The sequence below is a fragment of the Nothoprocta perdicaria genome, unplaced genomic scaffold (assembly GCF_003342845.1).
Source record: "Nothoprocta perdicaria isolate Ctin4 unplaced genomic scaffold, notPer1 scaffold_278, whole genome shotgun sequence".
Classification (NCBI taxonomy): Eukaryota; Metazoa; Chordata; class Aves; order Tinamiformes; family Tinamidae; genus Nothoprocta; species Nothoprocta perdicaria.
The window spans coordinates 143,743-166,146 of NW_020455508.1; the positions used below are offsets into that span (position 1 = coordinate 143,743).

At 37.1% G+C, this 22,404-nt stretch overlaps 1 protein-coding gene across 2 annotated transcripts in view; it reads right to left on the bottom strand.

Annotated features, from left to right (window-relative positions):
• Nucleotides 1–22,404, bottom strand: part of PLD5 (phospholipase D family member 5) — a 170,174-nt gene that overhangs the window by 87,492 nt on the left and 60,278 nt on the right. For both annotated transcript variants that reach the window (XM_026041086.1, XM_026041087.1), the window contains exon 2: nucleotides 14,943–15,079. In XM_026041086.1, coding sequence (XP_025896871.1) covers nucleotides 14,943–15,079 — 137 coding nt within the window. The remainder of the gene's footprint in view (nucleotides 1–14,942; nucleotides 15,080–22,404) is intronic.

Consider the following 22,404-nt stretch of genomic DNA (forward strand, 5'->3'; position numbering starts at 1 on the left):
AGCCAGCTCTCCTGGACCCCCTTTCCTTCTAGGACCCTGACCCAGGTAATATTGTTCTGACATGTTTCATTCTGCTGGCCCTCTCTTTATTCAGTTGCTTCCTGACTCAATTCATCACCACTTTTATGATTAATATCTGCTATCTCCTTATTTACCTTACAAAACCTAATTTGTTTTTCTTTTTTCTTTTATGCTCTGTATATTCTCTTCTAAGTGTCCAGCATCAAATAGCAACAGAGTGAATTTACTCTTTTTTTTGCCATTAGCTCAATAAATATAATCAAACAGAATATACTTTTWTATATATATATAAKTATTGTTTGATTGTTTTTAAGTAGCATGAAAGTTATCGCATCTCTTCTAGGCACAACTGCCTGGCAACCACAAGCCAAGTGGCTCATAAGAGCCTGGCAAAGGCACTGACCATCCTTAAACTTGCTCTCATTCTYAGGAAATAAAGCCATAGTCATACTCTAGAATATAACAGTTCACCTATGCTGTATCTAACAGAAGACTTAAGAGTGTAACTTAATACTACACAGCCTCAGAAAACACAGGCACAATTTACACTAATWATTGTCAAACAGCTAATTAATTATTAGTTTCTCAGTATCAAGAGAAATCCCAATAATATCAGGCTTTCACACAAACAAAAGATAAAATGCTCGATTTTTCTATAGGTTTCATGCACCAAGTTAAAGCAGTGTGATATATCTTACATTATTTCAAAATATTACATAAAGTATTTTCCTTGGATTTACTTTGGTTATTTTTACACATCASTTAACTGGTACTTGAATAAATTGAGTACAATAGTGAGGTAAGTGGCAGATGGAAAAATCAGATAAAATTCAAATTATCCTTTTTTTTTTTTTTTAAATAAAGCTTGCACTGAATTCTCCCTCTGCTTTTAATACAAAATGGCAGTTTTCAGTATTAACTGTAAGCTTATAATACTATTTTACATTTATGCACTCCATGTCTTCTAGGCAGTCCTTCCTTGATTATCTCATTCATTGTTGCTGAATTTAAATAAATATTAAATAATTGCATTGCAATTATAATTTGAGAGCTTTGGTTGGAGAAGACATGCATTATTATTTTAAATAACAAAATTATCTTTCATTTCTTATAATTTAGAGATAAGCTCAACCCAAGTCTCCAGTCCTACCAGCTGTGAACTGGAATGCTTGAATATATGAAAAGAGAATCACATTTATAGTGTCAGCCCTTTTCTATTAAAGCATGAAACCATGCAAAATTTACCCCTTATTGTGTTCTGGCATTTTAAGTATTAAAAACAAGAAGTGATAGTCACATAAATTATAATGAGAATRTACCTATTAAATACATCAGAGAGTCATAAAAATATAGTCTAATGAAAAAGAAATTATTAAAATATATAAAAGCAGGAAAATGCTCTGCATTATCGCTCCTCAGCATATCAACAGAATGCCTGATGAGGGTGGAACTGTGCTTGAAAAGCAAACACTTTGTATGGCTCCTAGTTTTCTATTAGGAAAATCAAATAAGCAAAAGACAAGAGGCTGAAATAATGATTAGGCCAAAGCCACTTGCTTAAAATGAAACAAAAAAGACTACACATGTACTCAGTTTGGTTTCTTATTATTTAATGATGCTAATAAGTCTGATGACATAATAATCTACACTGAATTGGAGAAAAAAAGTTCTACATAATTTTTTTTAATGCTTTTTACATAGTTGAATTCTGTGGTTGCTCAGATGTCAAAACTGCACTAGGCCGCACTTGTGCAAAAATTATTTTGTGCAAAAACATGAACAAGTTCATTTCATTAAAAAAGAAAATTCTTTTAAGTTTTCATCAAAACATTGCCAAATGCTGGCCAAAACATTTTACTTCTGTTTAGTAACAATGCACATAATACTTGATTTTGTAACATTGCTTTTCCAGTGCAAGCACAATTGTATTAGTTTCAAATTCCTGATGCAAAACATGTTGGTTTCAAATTTATAAAAAGAGGTCACTAGATTAAATATTTTTAATACTGTTTCAAATTGGTTCTTTTTAATTTTAAATGTTTTTATTAAAAAAAAAAATCCAGTAAATGCAATCATATCTGTTACCATTGCTCCATAGCACAGCATCAAAACACTGATTCCAAGTAATCTATAATTTACGGTGAACACTTAGCATACCAGACATTTATCTCTTTTAATGAAATAAATGGTGTTAAAAATCTATTTTTCACTGTCAGGTCAACCCTACTACCAATTACACAAACTAACAATAAAAAGCTAAGTATTTAAAATAAGGCAGATTTGGGGGGAGGGGAGTAAGTTTTACATAGTAATTCCTCAAGCAGCAAAACACTTTGTTGTGTAGGTGTCTCGCACTAATTCAGAACTGATATCTAAGGGATATCAGAACTATCCCTCCCCAAATAAAGCTGAGTAGCATCTTTGAGAAACACCTGAAGGAGACAGCACCCGTTGAACATATAAAAAACAATTTATGGAAAAAATAAAAGGACCTAAAGTAGGTTAAATTTAAAATTATTGGCATTTCATGCAGATAGGTGATGCAAGGTTCAGCTAAGCGGTGCTCTGCTCTTGCCACTTACTACCTATGCCTTCCCATTTACTCCCAGCATTAGCACAGTGGGGTGAACATTGCTTTGCCTTTAAAAAAAGCTAACTTGCAGCTCTTTTATCAAGAGTAAAAAGGCCTCCATGGCATTTGCAAACAAAAGCACATGCTGAAAAACCACCTCTGGTCACAAGAGCCTCTTTCTGTCTCTCTTCCTCTTTCTGATGTACAGTTCAGCAATTTTATTTTGCTCCRTATCTCAAGCATTCAAGTATTCTGCACAAACACTTTCAAGGCTAGCACTAGGCTTACAGTTTGAGAATATAGCATGATGCACTAGCTAAAACACTAGCCCTGAACAATAAGGCAATATTTACAACATGCAGTGTTAAAGAAAAAGAAGTCAGGGACAGGAGAACTCAATGTTTTGTTACTATTGATCTTGAAACAAGGTAATAGCATAAACATGGGGCAATTACTGGAGATTAAGGAGCTATAACCAAGGGTTAGTTGCTTTTCCCCATGACTTCAACTACCTGCTACTCCTAACCCATCATTAATGCCTAGGAAAAGAGCCCCATACTATAGCCATTATGAATAAAATGTGAGTCAGCATTCTTGCCTCACTAGGTGGTGAGAGGCACAGGGAGTCCATAAATAACATGTCAAACAAATGCCCCTCTTCATTGCCATGTTATTAGTATCAGTATGAATTCAATGAATTCTCATTAGCTGAAAAATGGGAGAGGAAAAACGTCACATACCATCATCATGATGGATTGCTGGAGCTAGAGAGCAAAGCAGATAAAAGAGAAAAGATGGAACAAGGAACAAATTGTTACAAATGCCTTTTAAACTTGGAAAATGAAATAAAAGGGCTTTAAACAAAAGGTGGAATTTAGAAAATAGGTAGTGATTACTTGACCACTGCTACCGATTAAACTCTTGTGCTTGTGTACACCTCCCAAAGTGAATCTTTCACGGTTTGTGAATGTTTTCASAGACTTGATTCATTTTTTTTTTTAAATACTTTTAGTTGTTTTTCCAAATAAACCTTCTGGTTTATTTTAGAGTCCAGAACAAAGCTGGAATTCATGAGCCATGATTCTCTAAATATGGCTGTTATAATTATTTCCTTATGAAACAATCAAACAAACAAACCAACCCCTCAAAACTGTAAGTGCTTGAAAGTCTGGAAGTTTTCAGTACAGAACCTCCAGAGAACCTTCAAATTTCCCACCATGGTTATATAATGGCATATAAGACTAAAACGTGACCCTACTCAACTGTCATCTGTGTACAGCTTTATAGTACATTTGTGCCAGTGCTGCTGAGCATTTCAAACAATGACAGAGGTCCTGTGGAAATTTTTAGGCTTCATTCCACTATGGAAGGGCATGATTTTTGGCTCCTTTTCATGGAACTTTTATACTTTGCACTGAACATTGCAAACAGTTTTCTGTGACCCCATTTTTTCTCAGTGTTCTGAGAATTTTCAATATATTTTATTTTTGCTTATTTATAGTTGTGTAAAACCTGTCATGGTTGTGACAATCCTCAAAGAAAGTAACTTGTTAAACTGCAAAGGGTTAGTGCACCTGATATAATCCTATCATCTGTCATAGAACTGGAAGCTAAGATGAAATACAGCAAAACCACCGCAGCAGTTTAATATAACATCACTCCAGAGAACGTCATTCATATGATGCCTTAAGAGCCCATATAGCACATCATCCATAACAGAGGATGAAATGATGAGACTCTTGGCTTAGGAAGTACATTACTATGGGAGTAAAAGGCAGAATTATAATCAATTCCCAGCTTTTTTTTCCATCTCCTGATTAAGGGAAGAAAATAGCATCCTTGGAGACAGGTCTTGAACAACAACTGTTACGCAGACATAATACTAATCTGTGTGAGAGACAAAAGGAAAATTACATTTCATTTTCTGAGCAAAGGTTGCCGCCTATTCCAAAATCTAGACAGAGCACTTGCCATCTAGTCCCTTTGAACAGAACAAACTGTTACTTGTGTTCAATCTCCTTGTTTTTAAGAGAGACGGAGGGAAGTGTTTCCAGCTCAGTACTGCAGTAAGAGACTCAAGGGCACAACCCTGCATGTTTCAGTTTTTTTGGTATAGAGTGACTTYTCCATCCTGGACCTTTCCATCAAGCTTCTAACTGCTTCATGTTAGAAGCAGAGCGTAAGATCTGTATTTTCTGAAGATAAAATTAAGAAAGAAAAGAAAAAAGTRAAAGTACAGAAAGCAAACACCCTTCACCAAAGTCCTCAAGTGACTAAAACCAAAATACTACAAAATTCTAGCAACCTTACTGAAGAGATAAGCTTCTCTCCTGCTGCTTAAAGCTCTGCATTCCAGCTGTATGAACTGCCCATAACCCTTACTCAGCAGTGAAACATTTTAAAAAGCATTTCTTGGCTTCTTGCCCATCAGCAGAAGAAAATTTGCATTTTTACAGTGTTTCTGCCCATCAGCACTAAAATGTTTTAATGGATTTCGCAGCTGTGCAGAGAGAATTTAGGGCCAGTCAGCGGATTCCAGTGACAGACTGCTGGGGGACGAGGGCTGAAGATGGAGCACCAGCTGACCTGACCAGTCTGTACGCTCCATAGAAAATTCAAATAGCAGCCTCCACCTCCAATGAGCATGCCAGGACTTCAGGATCAGTGGGCTCTTTGCAGCAAGGAACATTARATTCCTTGTTTTTCTGCTTGAGCTTTACGATGAGGAGCCGCTTTTGTAGGAACTCATGAAAAAGCAAAAGCATAGCTAATTACAGCTTCAACTCCCAGAAACTGTAACAAGTATATGGCATTTAGCCACAGATGTTTTTTRCTCTGCCTGAAACTACAGCATTTACTTTGAGAAAAAGAGCAAGAGCAAAAGCAGAAGAACATGGCAGCCCAAGGCTCCACTTGCAGGAGGTGAGAGCTGCCTACCTGTCTTTTAGGAGCTTCCATAGAGGACATCTCTGTCCAGCCCTGGAGACAGCACGAACGCCAGGCTCTACCAGAGCTCAGGCCTGCAGCCCTGACTGCCTTGACATGACTTTGGAAAGGATAAATGTGTGTATTAGCTCTCAGTTGCAAAAAGCAGTCAAGAATAAAACTATCATTTTCTTCATAAATTAGTGTGCTTTTATGCTGTTAACAATAGCTTAACAGGAACCTCAAGAGCTCCTTTCCCCAGAACAGGATCAAAAAGATATTCTATGATATTGACATTTACACAATGCTGCGATCCCTTAAGCTTAATTAATGCCCTTCCTACCTAACAACAAAAACACAGAAGCATTGTAAAATGAAGAAAAATCCAAGGTAAAAACCTTTTGTCAGCAACTATTTGAAATCAAAGCTGCAAATTCAGTAGATATACTGTAGGGAGGAATGGCAATAAAAATATATATGYATCACAAATGAAAAGAATAAAGTACCCAAAGTATCCATTTCCAAAGGACATTGTTGGTACTGAAATTACAGAGGTAATTTCTATGGAAAAGTTCCAGGACACTAAGCCCTGTGATAGAAAACAAACCTGTCTGTTGCTTTTAGATTCCATTGTAATTATGCCTTAGAAGTATGGGATAATTAAGTTTAACCCATGTRGAGCTACTCATCCTTAGAAATAGATTCTGAAAAACAAAAAAGCAAAAAAGGAAAATATTCTAGCTAAAATCCTGGTCAAGCTGAAGGTAGCAATGGTACCTCTCTTCAAAAGGAGGAAATGCTACATATCTCGATGTCTGTTCAAGGGGAATCCATGCTGGATGTGTCCTGGGGTGAGAGCCTGAGAACGCTCTGCCAGCCCATAAGATGAGCACCACACACTGGCATTGGGCATGCAGGTTTCCTCTCCAAGTACCACCAGGAATATCACCCGAGTACAGGATGGTATTTGCCCTCTCTCCTTTAGTTGTCTTCATAAAATGTCTTCATAAAAGTCACCATTTGTTTGGTGTGAGTCTTCACATATTAGCAATAATTTTCCACGGCACACAAATACAGCATTTTGATTTATTTACTTTCTTGCTGAAATACTTGCTTTTAAAGTTCTGGTGATTARGTATGGAGATTTCATACATTGTCCTAAGCTATTAGTTCAAATGCATTTTTTTCTCCAATACTCACCCAGTGAAACAAATCTGTTATTTTAGATACTGATTCACATTTAGCTGACTAAAGATGGTATTTTACAAASAGCAAAGAATACTAAATAACAGTTTTATTTTCACATAGATACAAAGAATTGTAAGTGCAATGAGGAACAATTAGCTGTTTGTCAGCTATATCAACAAAAGGTGTCAGAACATCATCTCTGTTCATGTGCATGAATACAGCATATTTATTCTGAGAGTCCTAAGGAGATCTGRGCACAAAGAGTAAAAACTGAAAGCCAACACCTCTAATGTGCCATTAAATATCCATCAGGAGTTTAGCCTCAGAGGCAAGATGAATTCTCCCTCTCATATCAGAAGGCATTCTGATCACTAATGACTCTAGGAAGAGCCATTTCAACACTTTGTACATAATGAACTCAAGATTTGAACTTATCAAATTATGATGTTATCATGAAAACTCACTTTGAACTGCATGATAATTTTGTAATATTCTTATTTGGAAAGAACAGGCCATTAAATAGGGAATAAATGACAAATAGGTAATTACACCTGGCAGATGACAAGGGTGGCATTTGTGTCTTAGTTTTCTATCTTCAGATCAGGCTGACAGGAAGCAAAGTCTTTAAAGAGAAAAACAAACAAACAATCAAAAAACAATCAGAAAAGTAACAGGAGAAATAAAACTATGGTTATTAAGATGGATCAAGATTCTCAAGATGTGTTTTTTTTTTTTCCTCTTGGAGGAGAGAATGAGGTTAAGCTGAATACAGGAACCGAATTCTTCCATCTCTGATTAAGGAAAGTCATAAACAGAGACAGAGGAGCCTACTAGTTTGGACCCAAGGCATTACTCACTGGCAGTGATGCTGCAGGCTACCTAGGGAGACAAGGACACGAGGATCCAGTGTCTCTGGTTTTACCTATACCAGGTTATCCTGTGTTAAACTGAGGAAAACAAACCAGGAAGACAATCTTCATAATTAGAAAGAAGAGTACAGCCATTTCACCCACATATACCTTCCTGAAATATCTACAGAACAGCTGAACTGGCTAACAGTCCCAGCAAACCTCAGCTACCAATTCCTCCCTGCCCTTCAGTGGGGCGTCAACATCAAGGTCCACTGCTGACCGACAGTCCCAGCTATCCTAGACTGCTTGCACTGGGCATGGAAGGAAGAGCAAGACTGGGACATATTCTTCATGAGAAGCATCAAATCACTCTGGTCAGGGAGATGCTAAGTAGCATTTTAGGATTAGACTCAGAGCTCCACACATCTGCGATAAGATGACAAGATAATAAACACCTTTCTTAGGTATTGCTCAGAGGACAGAGAAGCAATTAAAAATAAGTGGTGTCATTGGAACAGGTGCTTCCTAGGACTTGGTGCAAAGTCAGTCCTGACAGAACAGGCAAGTCACCCTGAACTACAGCAGGAATTTGGAGAGATTCTGCTGGAAAATTCAGCCTATTTTAATGTCTCTCCCACTGAGGAAAAGAAGATTTATCAGGGAGGTTTATGAAGCTGGATTGCTATTCTCACCAAGCAGGTTAAAAAAAACACCACTCTGAAACRTGTCAAATCAGTCTTCAAGATCAGGAGAACGATCAATAATTTTAGATCTAATAACTCTGTAATGACATTTACAGCAGGCTTACAATCTGGTGAAGAAAATGACCTTGGGAATTGTATGAGTCCTGCTGGGAAGAAAATACTTGAGTTTTCTGAACATTACATAGGAAAAGAGAGAATTAATCATAGAGAAGCCTCAGCACACTAGATGGAACAACGGCAACTCTTGTATATGAATTGTTGCTTTATCCCATCTGCATTATTCAAAAACCTTGAAGTAATTAGAATTCAGAGACTTTTTTTTGAGCTTAGAAGATGTTCTCTGATGCAAGTTCACTGATCTAAGTCATGGCAGAAGAAACAAACAGATACACACTTCAATAGACTCTTGAACTGCAGAGGAAACCATGAGACTTAACTGAAGAAAGGGTGGGAGAAAGAACGGCTTGCCAATTTGGAATAAATAAATTGAAGCCCAACTTATTTCTGCAATGCTATTAGTGATGAGCTATCTGTTGGCAGTAATGCAAATGGGATGAGATCTAAACAGTTTGATGCTGATGAGTTTTGGCCCTAATTTTTTAATTTTGGAGAATATTCATTATAGCCAAAAGAAAATATAAAATCAGCAAATCATTTTTTTTTTTTAAATCAGTGCAAGGATAGAGGAAAGAAAATCTTATACTGCTTAGTTTTGGGGACATTGTTAATATTGCACCCTTTCTATTGGAATACCTCTTCTAAAATGACAAAGAATAGAATGACAAAAAAAAAATAGAGCAAGAAGTTAAGGAGCTGCTTCTTGTGCACATTTCATTTAATTATCAATTTCCTTCCCTGGCTCAGGATGTTGAATGTCTTTGCAGGAGGGCTTTTTTTACAGCATCAAGATGGAAAAAATCCAATGGTAAAAGCACTCTCTTCTTTCAATGCAAAAATAAAAATGCCTACAGATATAGATCGTCTTAAGAAGTGTTTTTTGGCTCATTCTCTCCATCACCCCAAGACGGGAGGACAACAGTCATTAAGATGACAGAAAGCATTTTTACACCAAGCAGCATAAGTGTTCTGTGAATATCAATCTTGAGTTGCTCTTTAACAGGCTTGTTTTCAGAATCTGAGCATCTTGTTCTGTTTAGACATTTAATTATTATGCCTGTCATAGTTTGTTTATTAAATAGAAGCCAGTCAATATAAACCTTGCTGTGTTCAAAGCCTACGCAGCACAGGAAAATCTCCCCCACAATCAGCCAGGGTCAAAGCCGTTCCAAGGTRAAACAAGGTGTGCGTGTGTTGCAGCACACTCACTCAATGTTGCAAAACCCTACTTGTTTAAGCATCAGAGAGGATCTGAAACAAAGATTTATATTAGCCAACAGAAAAATCAATTGAGGGCTTCAATTCACTCACTCTCACTAGAATAAAGGGATTATCTAATGAACCTGAAAGCAACATATGATAATTGATCCATATAAATATTTATTGTACCTGACAAGATTTAATGTTGGGACCTCAGTGCTGCAAGGTACCGCTAASTCCTAAAGCTTAGCTTTTCAAAAGAAGATTCAGGTCCTGTAGGATACTGAAATTATGAGGGATTCAAGCCCTCCTCATGAAGTAATCCAGACCATTTCCAAAGCAAATATGAGCACCATATTAGGATCAACAGCTACTTGCTGCAGGGCAGAATTTGTAAAGCCTCTCCACAATCACCAAGGGAACTAAATAGCTCTGCCAGCCTATCACATTATTCAGAAAGGCAAACTCCCCAGCACAGCTACAAACACAAGCCACCAAGTACCTCCTTTATGCATTACTTTGAAGACAGAGCCACAGAGCGTCACCGGAGCAGAATCCAAGAAACAAGAAATTAAGACGACACACAAACAACAAAAGATTCCTCAAAGAATCAAAGAGAGAGAAAGACAAAAACTGCAATAAAATATTCATTGTCACAGTAATCTTACTACATCCTGAGCTGTACCTGGGGCCCCTGGGACCCTACCAAGACTATCAGCATCAACAAGCAGGAGCAGGAGACGTGTATTGAACAGCTGAAGTCACTGGTGGTATATCAAAATTACCTTCATTCAAATCCTTTGGATAACAGAGACTCTCTTGATGTGTTTTCCACTTTTAACAAAGCCAAGTGGGACTTGACTAGCATTATGTCACAGGCTATGCAAGATCTGTTTGCAATAGGTCAGGAATTACAAAGCACTGTTTTCAAATTACAATAATCTAATCTTATAGATGTGATGCTTAATAGACCCACAGCAAGACAAGGCAAAGTTCCCAGACTGCTAAACATGTCCTTTTAACAAGCTCCATTAATCAAAGGAGATTAACAACATGGCTCTGGATGTAATCAGAAGAATGGTTTGTAACCTATACTAAGCACCAACTGCAAAAACTGCACTTTCACAGTCCTTACTATTTTACTGTTGCTTTAAATGTCAATTGCTTGACATTTCTTTTAATAGGAATCATTAACAGAAATTTATAGTTAAATCTAACATTCTGAAATCAAATGTTATGAGACAAAGCCAAGAATATACAGCATTCTCYGAAAGTCAAATGATGTAACATGATGCAACAGACCTGATCCAAATGTAATAAATAAATTAAATGAATATTTTTAGTAAGTCAGTTACTCCAAATATAACTCACAGCATGAGAGTCCTGCGGAACAGTGTAAATAAGCATAAACAGCAGTATTTCAACTAAAACAACACAGTTTAACAGCAAGTTGAGTTCCACTTCACTTCTGATTTCAACTCTAAAGCCAGAATGCATCTCTTTGGTAAGCTTTACACACCCTGAATCTGGGACCCTAAAAACCTGGTCTTTGCTCCTACCTCCACAACTATTTGAATAGCAGTATATGCATCTATAGAAGTCASGGTAATTTAGTAACTTAGGCCAATGAAAAATGTCTAGTTTCAGAAAGCTTTTAGGGTGCTTGATAGTCTCCAAAATGGATTTTATTTTATCCTAAAAATTATTGCTTTGATATATCCAAAAAGTCTTATCTTCCAATTTAAAGTACAATTTCATTTTTCATTTTCTGCTTTACAGTGGTGCTTGGTAATGAGTCTAATAAGTACATTTATTTGCCCTCACATTCACCTCCAATTATTAGGACAGGGTTGTAATTTTTATTTATTACCTGTTTGTATTTTTGAATTATAACACACTAAGTAGGCTTAACAAAAGTAGAACAATTTCTGCATCTACTAATTAAGAGATAAATAAATGAGTTTCAGTCACTTTACAATTTACACAACTAAAGAGTATTGAGTACTCATGTTCTTGAATATTCAGGGATACTCTACTTGGTAGTCGCCTATCAWGTTGCTCCAAAAGCATAAGGAACAGAAGGAGAAACAGTGTGCAGCCTCCAGAAATCTAACCTCACTTTGTGGCAGCCTCAAATGGCCCTCTAAGCAAGACGCTTTCTAGTTCTCAGATCCTAAGCCGCGTTTTTCAACATGAAGATCAAAGAATACAAATCATAATTAATAATTTTGTTTTCAAATATACTGTAATTTCTTTTAGACTTGTTATTTCCCATGCATCCTTTTAGATGGCCAACAACAATCACTTCACAATCTGTGAAGACATGCAAAAAAGTCGTTTTTTTTTTYTTTTTTTCTTTTTTCTTTTTTTCTTTCCTCTTTTTCTTCTCTCACAAAGTTTGTTACAAAGCCCCCAGGAACAAATACATCCATCAAGAAAAAAGTCTTTTTGGCAACATATGCCATGAGTATTTTTTTTATGTAAGAAGATAAAAGGAATGATTAACAGAAGAGGCACATCATGTTGAATTACAATGATTAGATCAGAAGGGTTGTATTCATATTCATGAGCAAAAACATAATCAAAACAAAAACACTGATTTAGACTTTACTGGAAAATGCTGCATGAAACACACCTTCTTGATTCCTCTCTTAGGCTACAAAAAAAAATCTGGAACTTATATAAAGGSATCCTTCTACTTTCTCTCTCACTCTTTTTATTAACTTTCACTTGTTTTTATTTTTTGGCACAGGCTCCAAAAAGTTCTTGTCACAGATCTATCCTAGATCACAATTTCACTTGAAATATATTTCCATTAAATGAAAAAAATAGAACCAATGTTGATGCATAGAAGATGAAAGCCTTAAACAAACCATTTCTGAATTTCTGTGAAAGTATTCACACTGTAGAAGTGCAATAATTCAGTAATTCTTATCTWACTATTTAAAGTGCTTACCTAAATCCTAAACAAATACCAGAGAACTCAATTGGTCTTACAGCACTTTGGTTAGCTCCGCACCATATTTAACACATCAAGGAGCTCCATGGGATCATTTGGTGATGAGGATTCAGGGTTAGCAGGCATCAGCTGCCAGCAGCTGGACACTGCAATAGCTGTTACTAGAAAGAGTTTAGACAGTTTATACATGCAGCACGTATTTGCATTCTGGGTCAAGTATTAGTAATTAGATCACGCAYCTGAATCACTCTGAAAGGCACCTTAAAATAGACCTGAGACCTTCATCACTATAAATGCAGATCAGTTTCATTGACTTTAGACATAATAGGAGTGAATGTGCTGGAATTACTCCCAGGCTTCTCTCACACAGTCCRAGAGAGACAAGAATGGTGTGGACTCACCAACAAAGAACTAAGCAGGAATGATTATTCTTTGGAAGGGAAGACTGGTGAGTAAACAAGGATGAATACTCTTTGGAAAGGGAGATATTGGGTTATTCAGGCCATGGAGACAAAAGCAGTCAATCTCTTAGAAATGCAAAAATACTATCCCCGCTTGCCATCCACTGTATGYTGTGCCTCTCTGAAACTTCTGCCATTTGAAGAACAAAAAGTGATGATGTTCCTCTTTCGCTAGGTCTACGCAGCTACACAGAACGCAGCGGGGCACCATTAGTTGATAGAATAAAGAGGGAAATCCCTTTATTTAACCCAGCCCCTTACTTCTTACATGCACTGAAGCTGTGCACACATCCAAGCAAATGAGTACAAAGACCTTYCCCTCATCCGACCCAATTCTGTCAAAGATTCACACACGGAGGAAGTGGGTGTAGAGSTGACACATGCAGTGTCTTCTGAACATATCTTCCGAACTCTGTAAAAATTTTAAAAGGCAGTAACTTGCTATTAAGAGCATCCAAGACCCTCATGGGGGAAAGGGAAGCTAGCTGAATGCATGAAAATTCAGTCAAGAGATTACAAGGCTGCCCAGAATTGTCCACAGGTGGGCTGTGGGCACTGTTGGAGGAACTGTTACTCTAGAGAGAGTGGGATTTCAGGATACAAACACTTGATGCTACAAGTATATCATATTTGAAAGGATAAGCAAATTTTAAWAATTCTTTTCTTTTTAAAAAATGGTTAAATTCCAGTAGAATTGCAGAAGCAAAATTCAATTACTGGATTGTTGCTAACTGTATGGTTATAGTTGCTGGCACTCACCTCAAAGAGTCTGCCTACAAAAGCAATGTAGAATACAAAGAAAGAGGAAGTGCTCAAACCAACCCTAGATTTTAATTTGGCTACTCTAAAAAATAAATAGCAACTCACTACATACCCAGCCACTGGCAGTTGGCTAGATCATATCGTGTCAAGTAGTCAACACTAGAACATGTTGCCCGGAGTCTTTGCAGAGTCTCCATCCCTAGAAAAATTCAAAACTTCCCTGAGCAATCCACTACATGTGACCCTACATTGAGYAGCGTGGTTGGACCAGGCAGTCTCCAGAGGTGCCTGCTAACCCCAACTGTTTGTGGATTTTATGTGATCAGTTTAGYGCGGATTTATGAGAAATTATTTAAGGACTATCTTGGATTCTCTTCCAAGAACTCAATCAGGGAGAGTGCTCTATATACATCCAAAGTTGGTTAAAAAACATATATATAACATACACACACACACATATCTACAAATACATTTTGTGATTCATCTTCACTGGTGGACAGAAGACAACTCTGAACAGCACAATGAAGGAAAAGCAATGGTCGCCAGAGATGACAGATGCAGGAAGAAACTTCACAGGAGCAGAAGAATGAAATTCATAGCCTTGAAATGTAGGATCATAAAAAAATAAAGACTTACTTAAACCTAAGACTGAAAGAAGTACACAACCATGGCAGGTGTTTGAGTCAATTTATCACAGTCACTACTCCAGGCTTTCTGATAGTATCACTAATTTTTCTCACAGTTTCTAGGCAAGACACTGTGGGGTGTGATAAACAGAATTTATATGAAGAAGGCAGTAATTTAAGCCAAATCACCTGTGATCTTCCTCAAGACAGAAAAAAAGGTTCTTCATGAAAGAAAGAAAAGGCAGATTTGGGAAGTAAGTGAGCTGCCTCATTTACTGAAAATTAATGGGCTTCAACGTAGGTTTACAAAACTCAGACTTGTTCAATGGTCCTGCTGATACCATACAGTCAAAAACAACTTCAAAAAGAGCGTATCTCATTTTGTCCAACCAACCTCAATAATAATAGCCTCAAAACAAAAGAACATTTCTTTCCCTATTACCTACTCCTCTTCCCATCTACACCCACAGGTCTATATTATTTACCGCATACCATAATGTAACACATATGTGTTCTTATCCACCCCAAAAGAGAAGTTTTGTTTGTTACCTCTTACCGACAGTTATTTTGACAGTTCTTTTCTGAGAGTCCATCCTCATCTTCTCCCATAATATCCACTGCCGAAAATATCAGTGCAACCAGAATTGCAAAGCAGCATACCAGTGCAAAGATCACAATGCATCTTTGCTGGGACTGAAAGAGATTAAGATTTAAGAAGTTTTAGTGGAGTGAATACATTCTAAGCAATGACCTAAGACTCTAAAACTTTTAAWTAGATCTAAAATCCTTTGAGTATCTCCCTGCCATAGCTGTCAACATGAAACACACCTCAGCATGAAAATGTATTCTCAAAAMTATCCTTCAGGAATCACCTTGAGATGTACATTAAGTCTGTCAGGAATTGTTAAATAATTCATATCACAAACAATATTCAGAATTTTAGATGTTTTTCATTTACACGACAAGGAAGGAATTATGCATTAAAATAATTTCCCATTAACTACACATTCTCTGATTATGCATCACAGTTACAATACATAYTCCAGGATGGCACTCAACAGTCTTGAGAGTCTTGTTTTGCTTAGAGGAAATAAAACAAGTTAATGCAAGAAGACTGAAGAGCAAAGTCATTTTCTTGTTGCTACACAAAGTAGTTGACATTATTATTACTATAGCCGTCACAACCACAGAGAAACTGGGACCAGTCCTTGTCCCATTGTACTTGCACTATAAAGAGGAAAAAAAAAAAAAAAAAAATCACAGATGACAGGATTCAAGGAAACACTAGGACATTGTCGTCTGATATAATGGACAACACTCGTGACGCAGCATTTCCTCATTCTGTAGTATGAAATCCTGCAATACTCAGATGCAGTTCTGCAGTGCTACAGATAAATGTGAAGTCTTCAAAAGGTAATCTCACATATAATATACAATAATCTTTCCATCATGCAGCTCTGTATTCTGAAACCTAATGTTCAAACAGGTATAAYATACATTTTCCTACTGAAGGAAGTTAGCTTTTCTTTCTCTGTATATTTTTCTGCTAACTTCCATGGTTATTTTCTTAATTTTCTGTTATCAGACTGTTATTAAAATCTCATATTTAGAGAAAGAAATCTTCTTGACAAAGGAATGGGAAAGTGCATTAACCTCATGCTTACTGCTTAAAACCAAATTCATTATGTTTGCATTGTCATTTTAAGACAATTTACTCATTTTAAGAAGTAATAATTTTCACAGAGACAAAACCTTTTCCCACAGGCACACAGAAAGGGCCTATCTTTTCCTTTCTCTCTCTCTCTTTATGAGCCTCCAATGCTTCCAATTTAGGGCATATATGAAAAGAATTCRTTTAAGAGCATATCAGGTAATTTCACAGGCTGAAATAAAAAGCTTATCTGACACGTAGAAAACAATTTTCTCAGAGAAACAGGGACAACTGCAAAAAATATCTGTACCTAATACCAATACTGAATCTTGTGCTTAAGCKGTATGTATACTTATTTTATACATTTCAAATATATAATTAAGTCTGTGTTTTCTAATATACTATCTAAACCTTCTTGAGAATGCGGCATAAGAAAATCCTCTTCAAGCATTTACAGAAGCTGCTCCCCAGATGAATATATTTGAGTATTTTTTTTTCTGCTGCTGGGTATAATAAAGGCAACATGTGAACAGGAATTATCAAGGACCACATTTTGGTGCCCAGAACCAGGGCTGCAGTCATACGCACAGTGGGAATTAATAGCTAAGCATTACAATATTGTGCCATACCAGTGGCAAGGAAAGCTATGAAACCTCAAAGAAGAAGAGGTGTTTGGATCCAGGATGCTGCTCTCTGTTTTTTAATCATGAGGATGGGGAACSCTCTGGGACTACCTTTACCACATGCTGCTTGTCAGGGTGCTGCAGGCACGGAGCACATTGCTCCTTCCTGGCAGGCGCACGGAGTCGCAGCATCCCCAGACAGGGTCAGTCTGGGAGGCCAAGGCAGCAACCAGTATCATTACAAGAAGCCTCCAGACCTCCGTGATGCACATCACAAACCATAAAACAGCSTTCAAAACCTTTCACCAAGCTTTAAATTTAAAGATCAAAGGCTGTGCAAAACAAACAAAAAACCCCCAAAACCTCAGAACATCAAAAATGGTATAGCAATATATAATAAGAATAATAGCATGTGAAACTGATGCCCTGATTTCCTTCAAGATGAGAAAATTTTATGGTAAAAGTTTCCAAACAGTCACACTGGGAATACAACTACCTTCTATGCAACAGAGAAAGGTCCCCAAAAATCCAGCATGGATCCTGCTAATCCAATTTGAATAATCCATCTTGAATATATACCTAGAAGTTAGGTGGAATAGAAATTAAAGGCTTCTGGAGTTTAGGATTTTAGCATGTATTTATAGAAATTAAAGGCTTCTGGAGTTTAGGATTTTAGCATGTATTTGTATAAAATATATTTGTATAAAGTTTAAAACCATATTCATTCAGTTTGCAGCTTAGCACCACTAGTAATACTAATGCTATTTTACCAGATCTGAAATAAAGACAGACTTACACAAATCTAATTTTCTCCTTTTTATTTACACAAATCCTCTACATAACACATTTTTTTTCTTTGCCAATTATAAAGGATTACTTATTTCATTTTGCCTTAAGTACCTGCTTAATAATATAGTTACAAATAGTGTAGGGGACCTTTTCTAAAAAAAGAGACAGAGATTATCCAACTGTAGCCATGGTATTTTTTCTTTGAACTGAGAAAAGCTCAAATATTCAACACAACAAAGGAAAAAATCCTAAACTGCTATTGGTCTACCATAACATTTTTAGTCACAGGTTCAAAGGGGTAGGTATAGGCCATTTTAAACAGTTTATACAGTTATTATGAAGAATTTTTAAGGGTTTTGCAGTTCATCTTGGAACAGCTACTACCATGTGGTAACTTTCTCAATGCTTTTAAATCTTTTCAAACTATATTTAACATTAGAAATGCACATCTGAATATCACTCACCGCTCAAATTCATGTTCAGATTAGAAAACAAAGAATCAAAAATAGCCACTGGCACCAAACAAGTCCCCTGCACTTTTCCTTTGACAAGGGTAATAAATTGTAGTTTTCATGCTCTAACACCACACTGCAGGCTATTTCCTAATAGCCTTTTTCTAATGAAAATGGATTAAAAGAGACAATACCGCTGGTCTATTGTATTCTTTTTTCTTTTTTTTTGAATGATAGCAGGCTTCTCAAAAGAACTTAATTCAACATAAAAGCATCCCAAAGAGACTAGGAGGAAGCTGCCTGGGTTTGCTCCTGGTGTGCCAGGGGGCTGGGGCAGCCTGGTCCCTTGGTATGGGGCTGCTGTGGGTTCCCTTGGCTGTGGGGGATCCATTGTGGGTATCAGACCCATCTCCTGCTTCCTTCAGGAAGAACTCAAAGAAGCTGGTGTTCAAGATGTCAGACTATCACTTAGTTATTGAATACCGGGCTGGGAAGGAACTCTGAAACTTATGTAGTCAACGCCTCTGTTCACGTACATGATCATTTCATACATACACAATTCCTAACAGATGTTTGTCTCATCTGTCCTTAAAAGACTCTTGTCGAAAGAGATCCTATAGTCTCTTCAGGCAACTTAATCCACGTGTTTGTATCTTGTTGTCCAATTTAAGTCTCTTCTCCCTCAATGTAATTTTTCTCCTTCCCGTATTTGTTGAAAAGGGAGAACAGAGCATTTCATTCTTATTTACTACAGCTTTTTAAAGCTCTCAAGGCTGCTAGAGGTGCCACACAGGAGATGGGCTACATGTCCCACAGGACAATCATGGCTGAGAGCTTCAGTCTCAACACATGGACTTTGACTGTCAGCACAGAAATTCAGGTGCATGGGAGACTGATTTCTTCAGAGCTGATGAAGGGGAAGAAACATCTGCAGGAATGAGAACCATCTTAGATACATCTTCCTCTTCATGTGAAAAGTGCACTTCTTCCATCTCCACCACGCAAGTTAAGCAATACTTGAATAAATCCCCTCAAATACTGTGTTCACTTAAACAAAATACATTTTTCATACTTTTCTAACCCTAGGTAGAGAATAACAGACCAAAAAAGGAGCAATAAGATGCAATTAATACATAAAACAGGGCTAGTCTGAGATGTTTGTCATCTGAGAGGGACCCTATTTATATGTCTTAGTATTAAGAAATCATATTCTATGCCAGTTAAGRTTCCATCAGATCTACATTATCCAGGTAGAATTTAAAATGATAGAAAGGAGGACAAAAACCTTGATCTTTGCTCACTTACATTGCTTAGTGGCTGTCAATAACACTTCCAAGAGCCCATAAAGCTTTTGCTTCCTTCACAAATAAAAATCAGCATCCCTGGGGCAAGGAAACCTTTATCAGGAATCTTTCTTTTCCTCAATACAAGAATGCCCTTCTCTTGTCAAATAGAAATAACAAAATCCTAATGTTGCATATAAGTTGAAAACTGAGCATAGTATAACATGTCCATGCTTTATTTTATGCTTATGCTTTATTTTTATAGTTAACAAAAGTGTTAATATGTATACAGCATACTAATAGAGAATTAGYATCTGTCAGTTACACAAGCAATAAAAGGGGGATTTTCACATCTTCAGTCCTATCAGTGTCTGCTGTCTTTCCTGCCCCATGTCTGACAGCAGTACAAGAACAGGAATACACATCTTCAACACTAACAACTCATTGAACAGCTCTTAAAACTCTGCAAACAAGTAGGATTTCAGGGAATGTTATAGTACAAAAAGATAGCAAAGGAACTGGATTTCAAGGATTATCAATTACTTCCCTGGGTTCTCAAAATCATTATGTGCATTTAWTAGAGAAAAAAATTATAAAGAGAGCTTTCATTAAGCAATGCTAAGCTGTATACAGTAAAAAAAAAAAATCTCTTAAATCTCCCCTAGTGTGGTTAATACCGATCAACACTATATTTATTTACTAGATAAAAAAGAAGCTAAAGTTGAATACTTCCAAAATGGTTGGAACCTGGCAAACTTTACCCTTGGACATTTAAGATATTGGCTGAAACAAACTAAGCAATTTTAGCACTTTTCCTTGAAAACRAATGACTGAAGTATCAGCAGGCTGAAAAGAAGTAGTATCTGTATTAAAAAAAAAAAGGAAACATTTGAGTAGGGGAATGGGAGCTTGGAAATAATAAACTAGTTATTTCAACTTCAGCATCTAGAAAATACTTGAACAAATAATGAGGTGGTTATGTGTGAACACCTGGAAGATTAGCATTTTTGTCAAGAACAAGCCATGTCAATCTATTCTAATTTCCATTTTTCTTAATCATGAGTCATGTTATGGTGCCAGAAAAGCTGAGAATAACATATATTTTGATCCTCTGTAAAATTTTCTTASAAGCAAGAGAAACTTAATCCAGATTATTATAGGAGCAGTGTAGAAATGTCTGGAACACTGTGCTCATTGAAAAAAAATGGATGTTTTAGAATGGAGGAGGAAGATTGTGCTGCTCATCTGTTTTTGTTCAGTGTCTTCATTAATAATCTAAATTATGGAATTGAAATGGAAGGTGCTTAGTAAGTYTTTAACTAAAGCAAAATCAGGATATACTGAAAGCATACTGAGAGACTGAATTAAAATTTCAAAATAATTTTGAAAAATTAGAGAATAAGGTGAGCAAAGCTAAAATTCAATTAAAGAAGAGAGAAATGGTACCAGCAGTGGGGAACAATCAAAGAGAGGAAAAAGCAAAACCAGAGGCTGGAGTGTCAGTAGTTTGGAAAAGAGAAGGAATATGATCAATGCATACAAAATCATGAGCACAGCAGGTAAAGTGAAGGCAAAACTGCTATTCACCAAAATTTATAATACCAGAAACAGATGTTTATTGAAACCAGTAGGAGTTTCAAAAGTACTTTTTTATATAGTGGATATTGAGCTTCTGGAAATTGTTGCCACAGGAGGCTGTGAAAGCAAATAGCAGCAGAARGTTTAAAAGGGGATTAGCCAAAGTCTTTGACAACAAAACCAAAGCAGATACTGGAGAAAGCAGAAAGGGATTTGCCCTCTAATTCTGACTCCAGGGGAGACACTATTGCCTCTATTAGAGGCAGAGCACCAGGTAGATGTATCACTGCGCTGATCGGGGGGGTATTTCCTATGCTGCTGTATTAAGCGTTTGGTTTTTCTACAGAGGGACCAGATTACGACGTGAACATGAAACCACTGTCACACTATTGTGAGGACGAACACCTCTATGTCGTGGTACTGCACACAAGGCAAAAGTAATCCTTCTCTATTTCAAGTTGATATATCTTATTCATCTTTCAGGGCTGGACAATCAGAGAGAGCTCAGAGGAAAAAAAAAAATCAACAACAGCCGAGATGAGATCTAAAACACTTGTTATAGAAGAACAAAAGGATTTTTAAAGTTGGTGGTCTTTAATCTGAAGGAAAAAAGCACACATGGAGGAGAAGACTATAAAACCCTTGAAATACATCAAAGGTTGCTGACAGTGAGAAAGTAACAACCTGTTCTACTCATCCATGACAGGTAGTGATAAATGCACCACAAAAACTCCTTCAGTTCAATACAGGAAAAGTTTCCAAGGGGCTGGAAAAAAAGAAGTGCTGGAGCAAATTGCTTGATATCTCTATCTTCTATTGCTAGAAGATGTAGATGTACCATTACTGTATGAGAAGTGTCTTACTGAATTTGTCACACTGATCTAAACAGCAGTGCCTGGTAAATATTTAATCCTGAAGTTTCCCCAATTAACAACCAGAAAGCAGATCAAGAATTAATGATAAAAAAAGTCTTTAATTTCAGTCATGTTTTCTAAACAAGGCAAATGCAGTCACACTGTCTGCCCAATCAGTCCCTGCCTCTCCAGTTACTTTTGAAACCTTTTTTAAAAATAGATCTATAGAAATGTAATTATCTGAGGCATTTTGGGAAATTTGCTATCCCGGTCAAGCTGCCTGAGAGGGATCCAGGCTCACGCCTCTCCCAAGGGGAAGACCAAGGCTTTGACCAGCAGCGCGCTCAGCTCAGCACTGTGCAGCCTTGTGCAGATGGGGGGTGAGAGGTGGGCCATGAGGAATCAAAATCACCGCATGGAGACAGACATGGGTGGCCTGGGACCACAGCTCAGGTCCACAGGGAAACAGCCGTGCTGGTCCCACTGCTCGCTACACCTAGGGAAGCGGTCGTGCTGGTCCCACTGCTCGCTACACACAGGTTTCCTGCAATTGTCCAGGCATACAGCACACTGACAGCAAAGGCACCATAAAGTGGAGAGTAATAAGCTACGGAAGACACCAGGACTCCAAAGGACAGTTGTCTGAACCTTCTCCACCCAAAGGTCACATTACAGAAAGTAACTAACACTCAGCACATGACCAACAAGCCTCTAAGACATTTTTCTTCACTGGAGCTGGTATGAAAGATGGGGAGAAGAGCCTTCATATATTTACATACTGACATAAC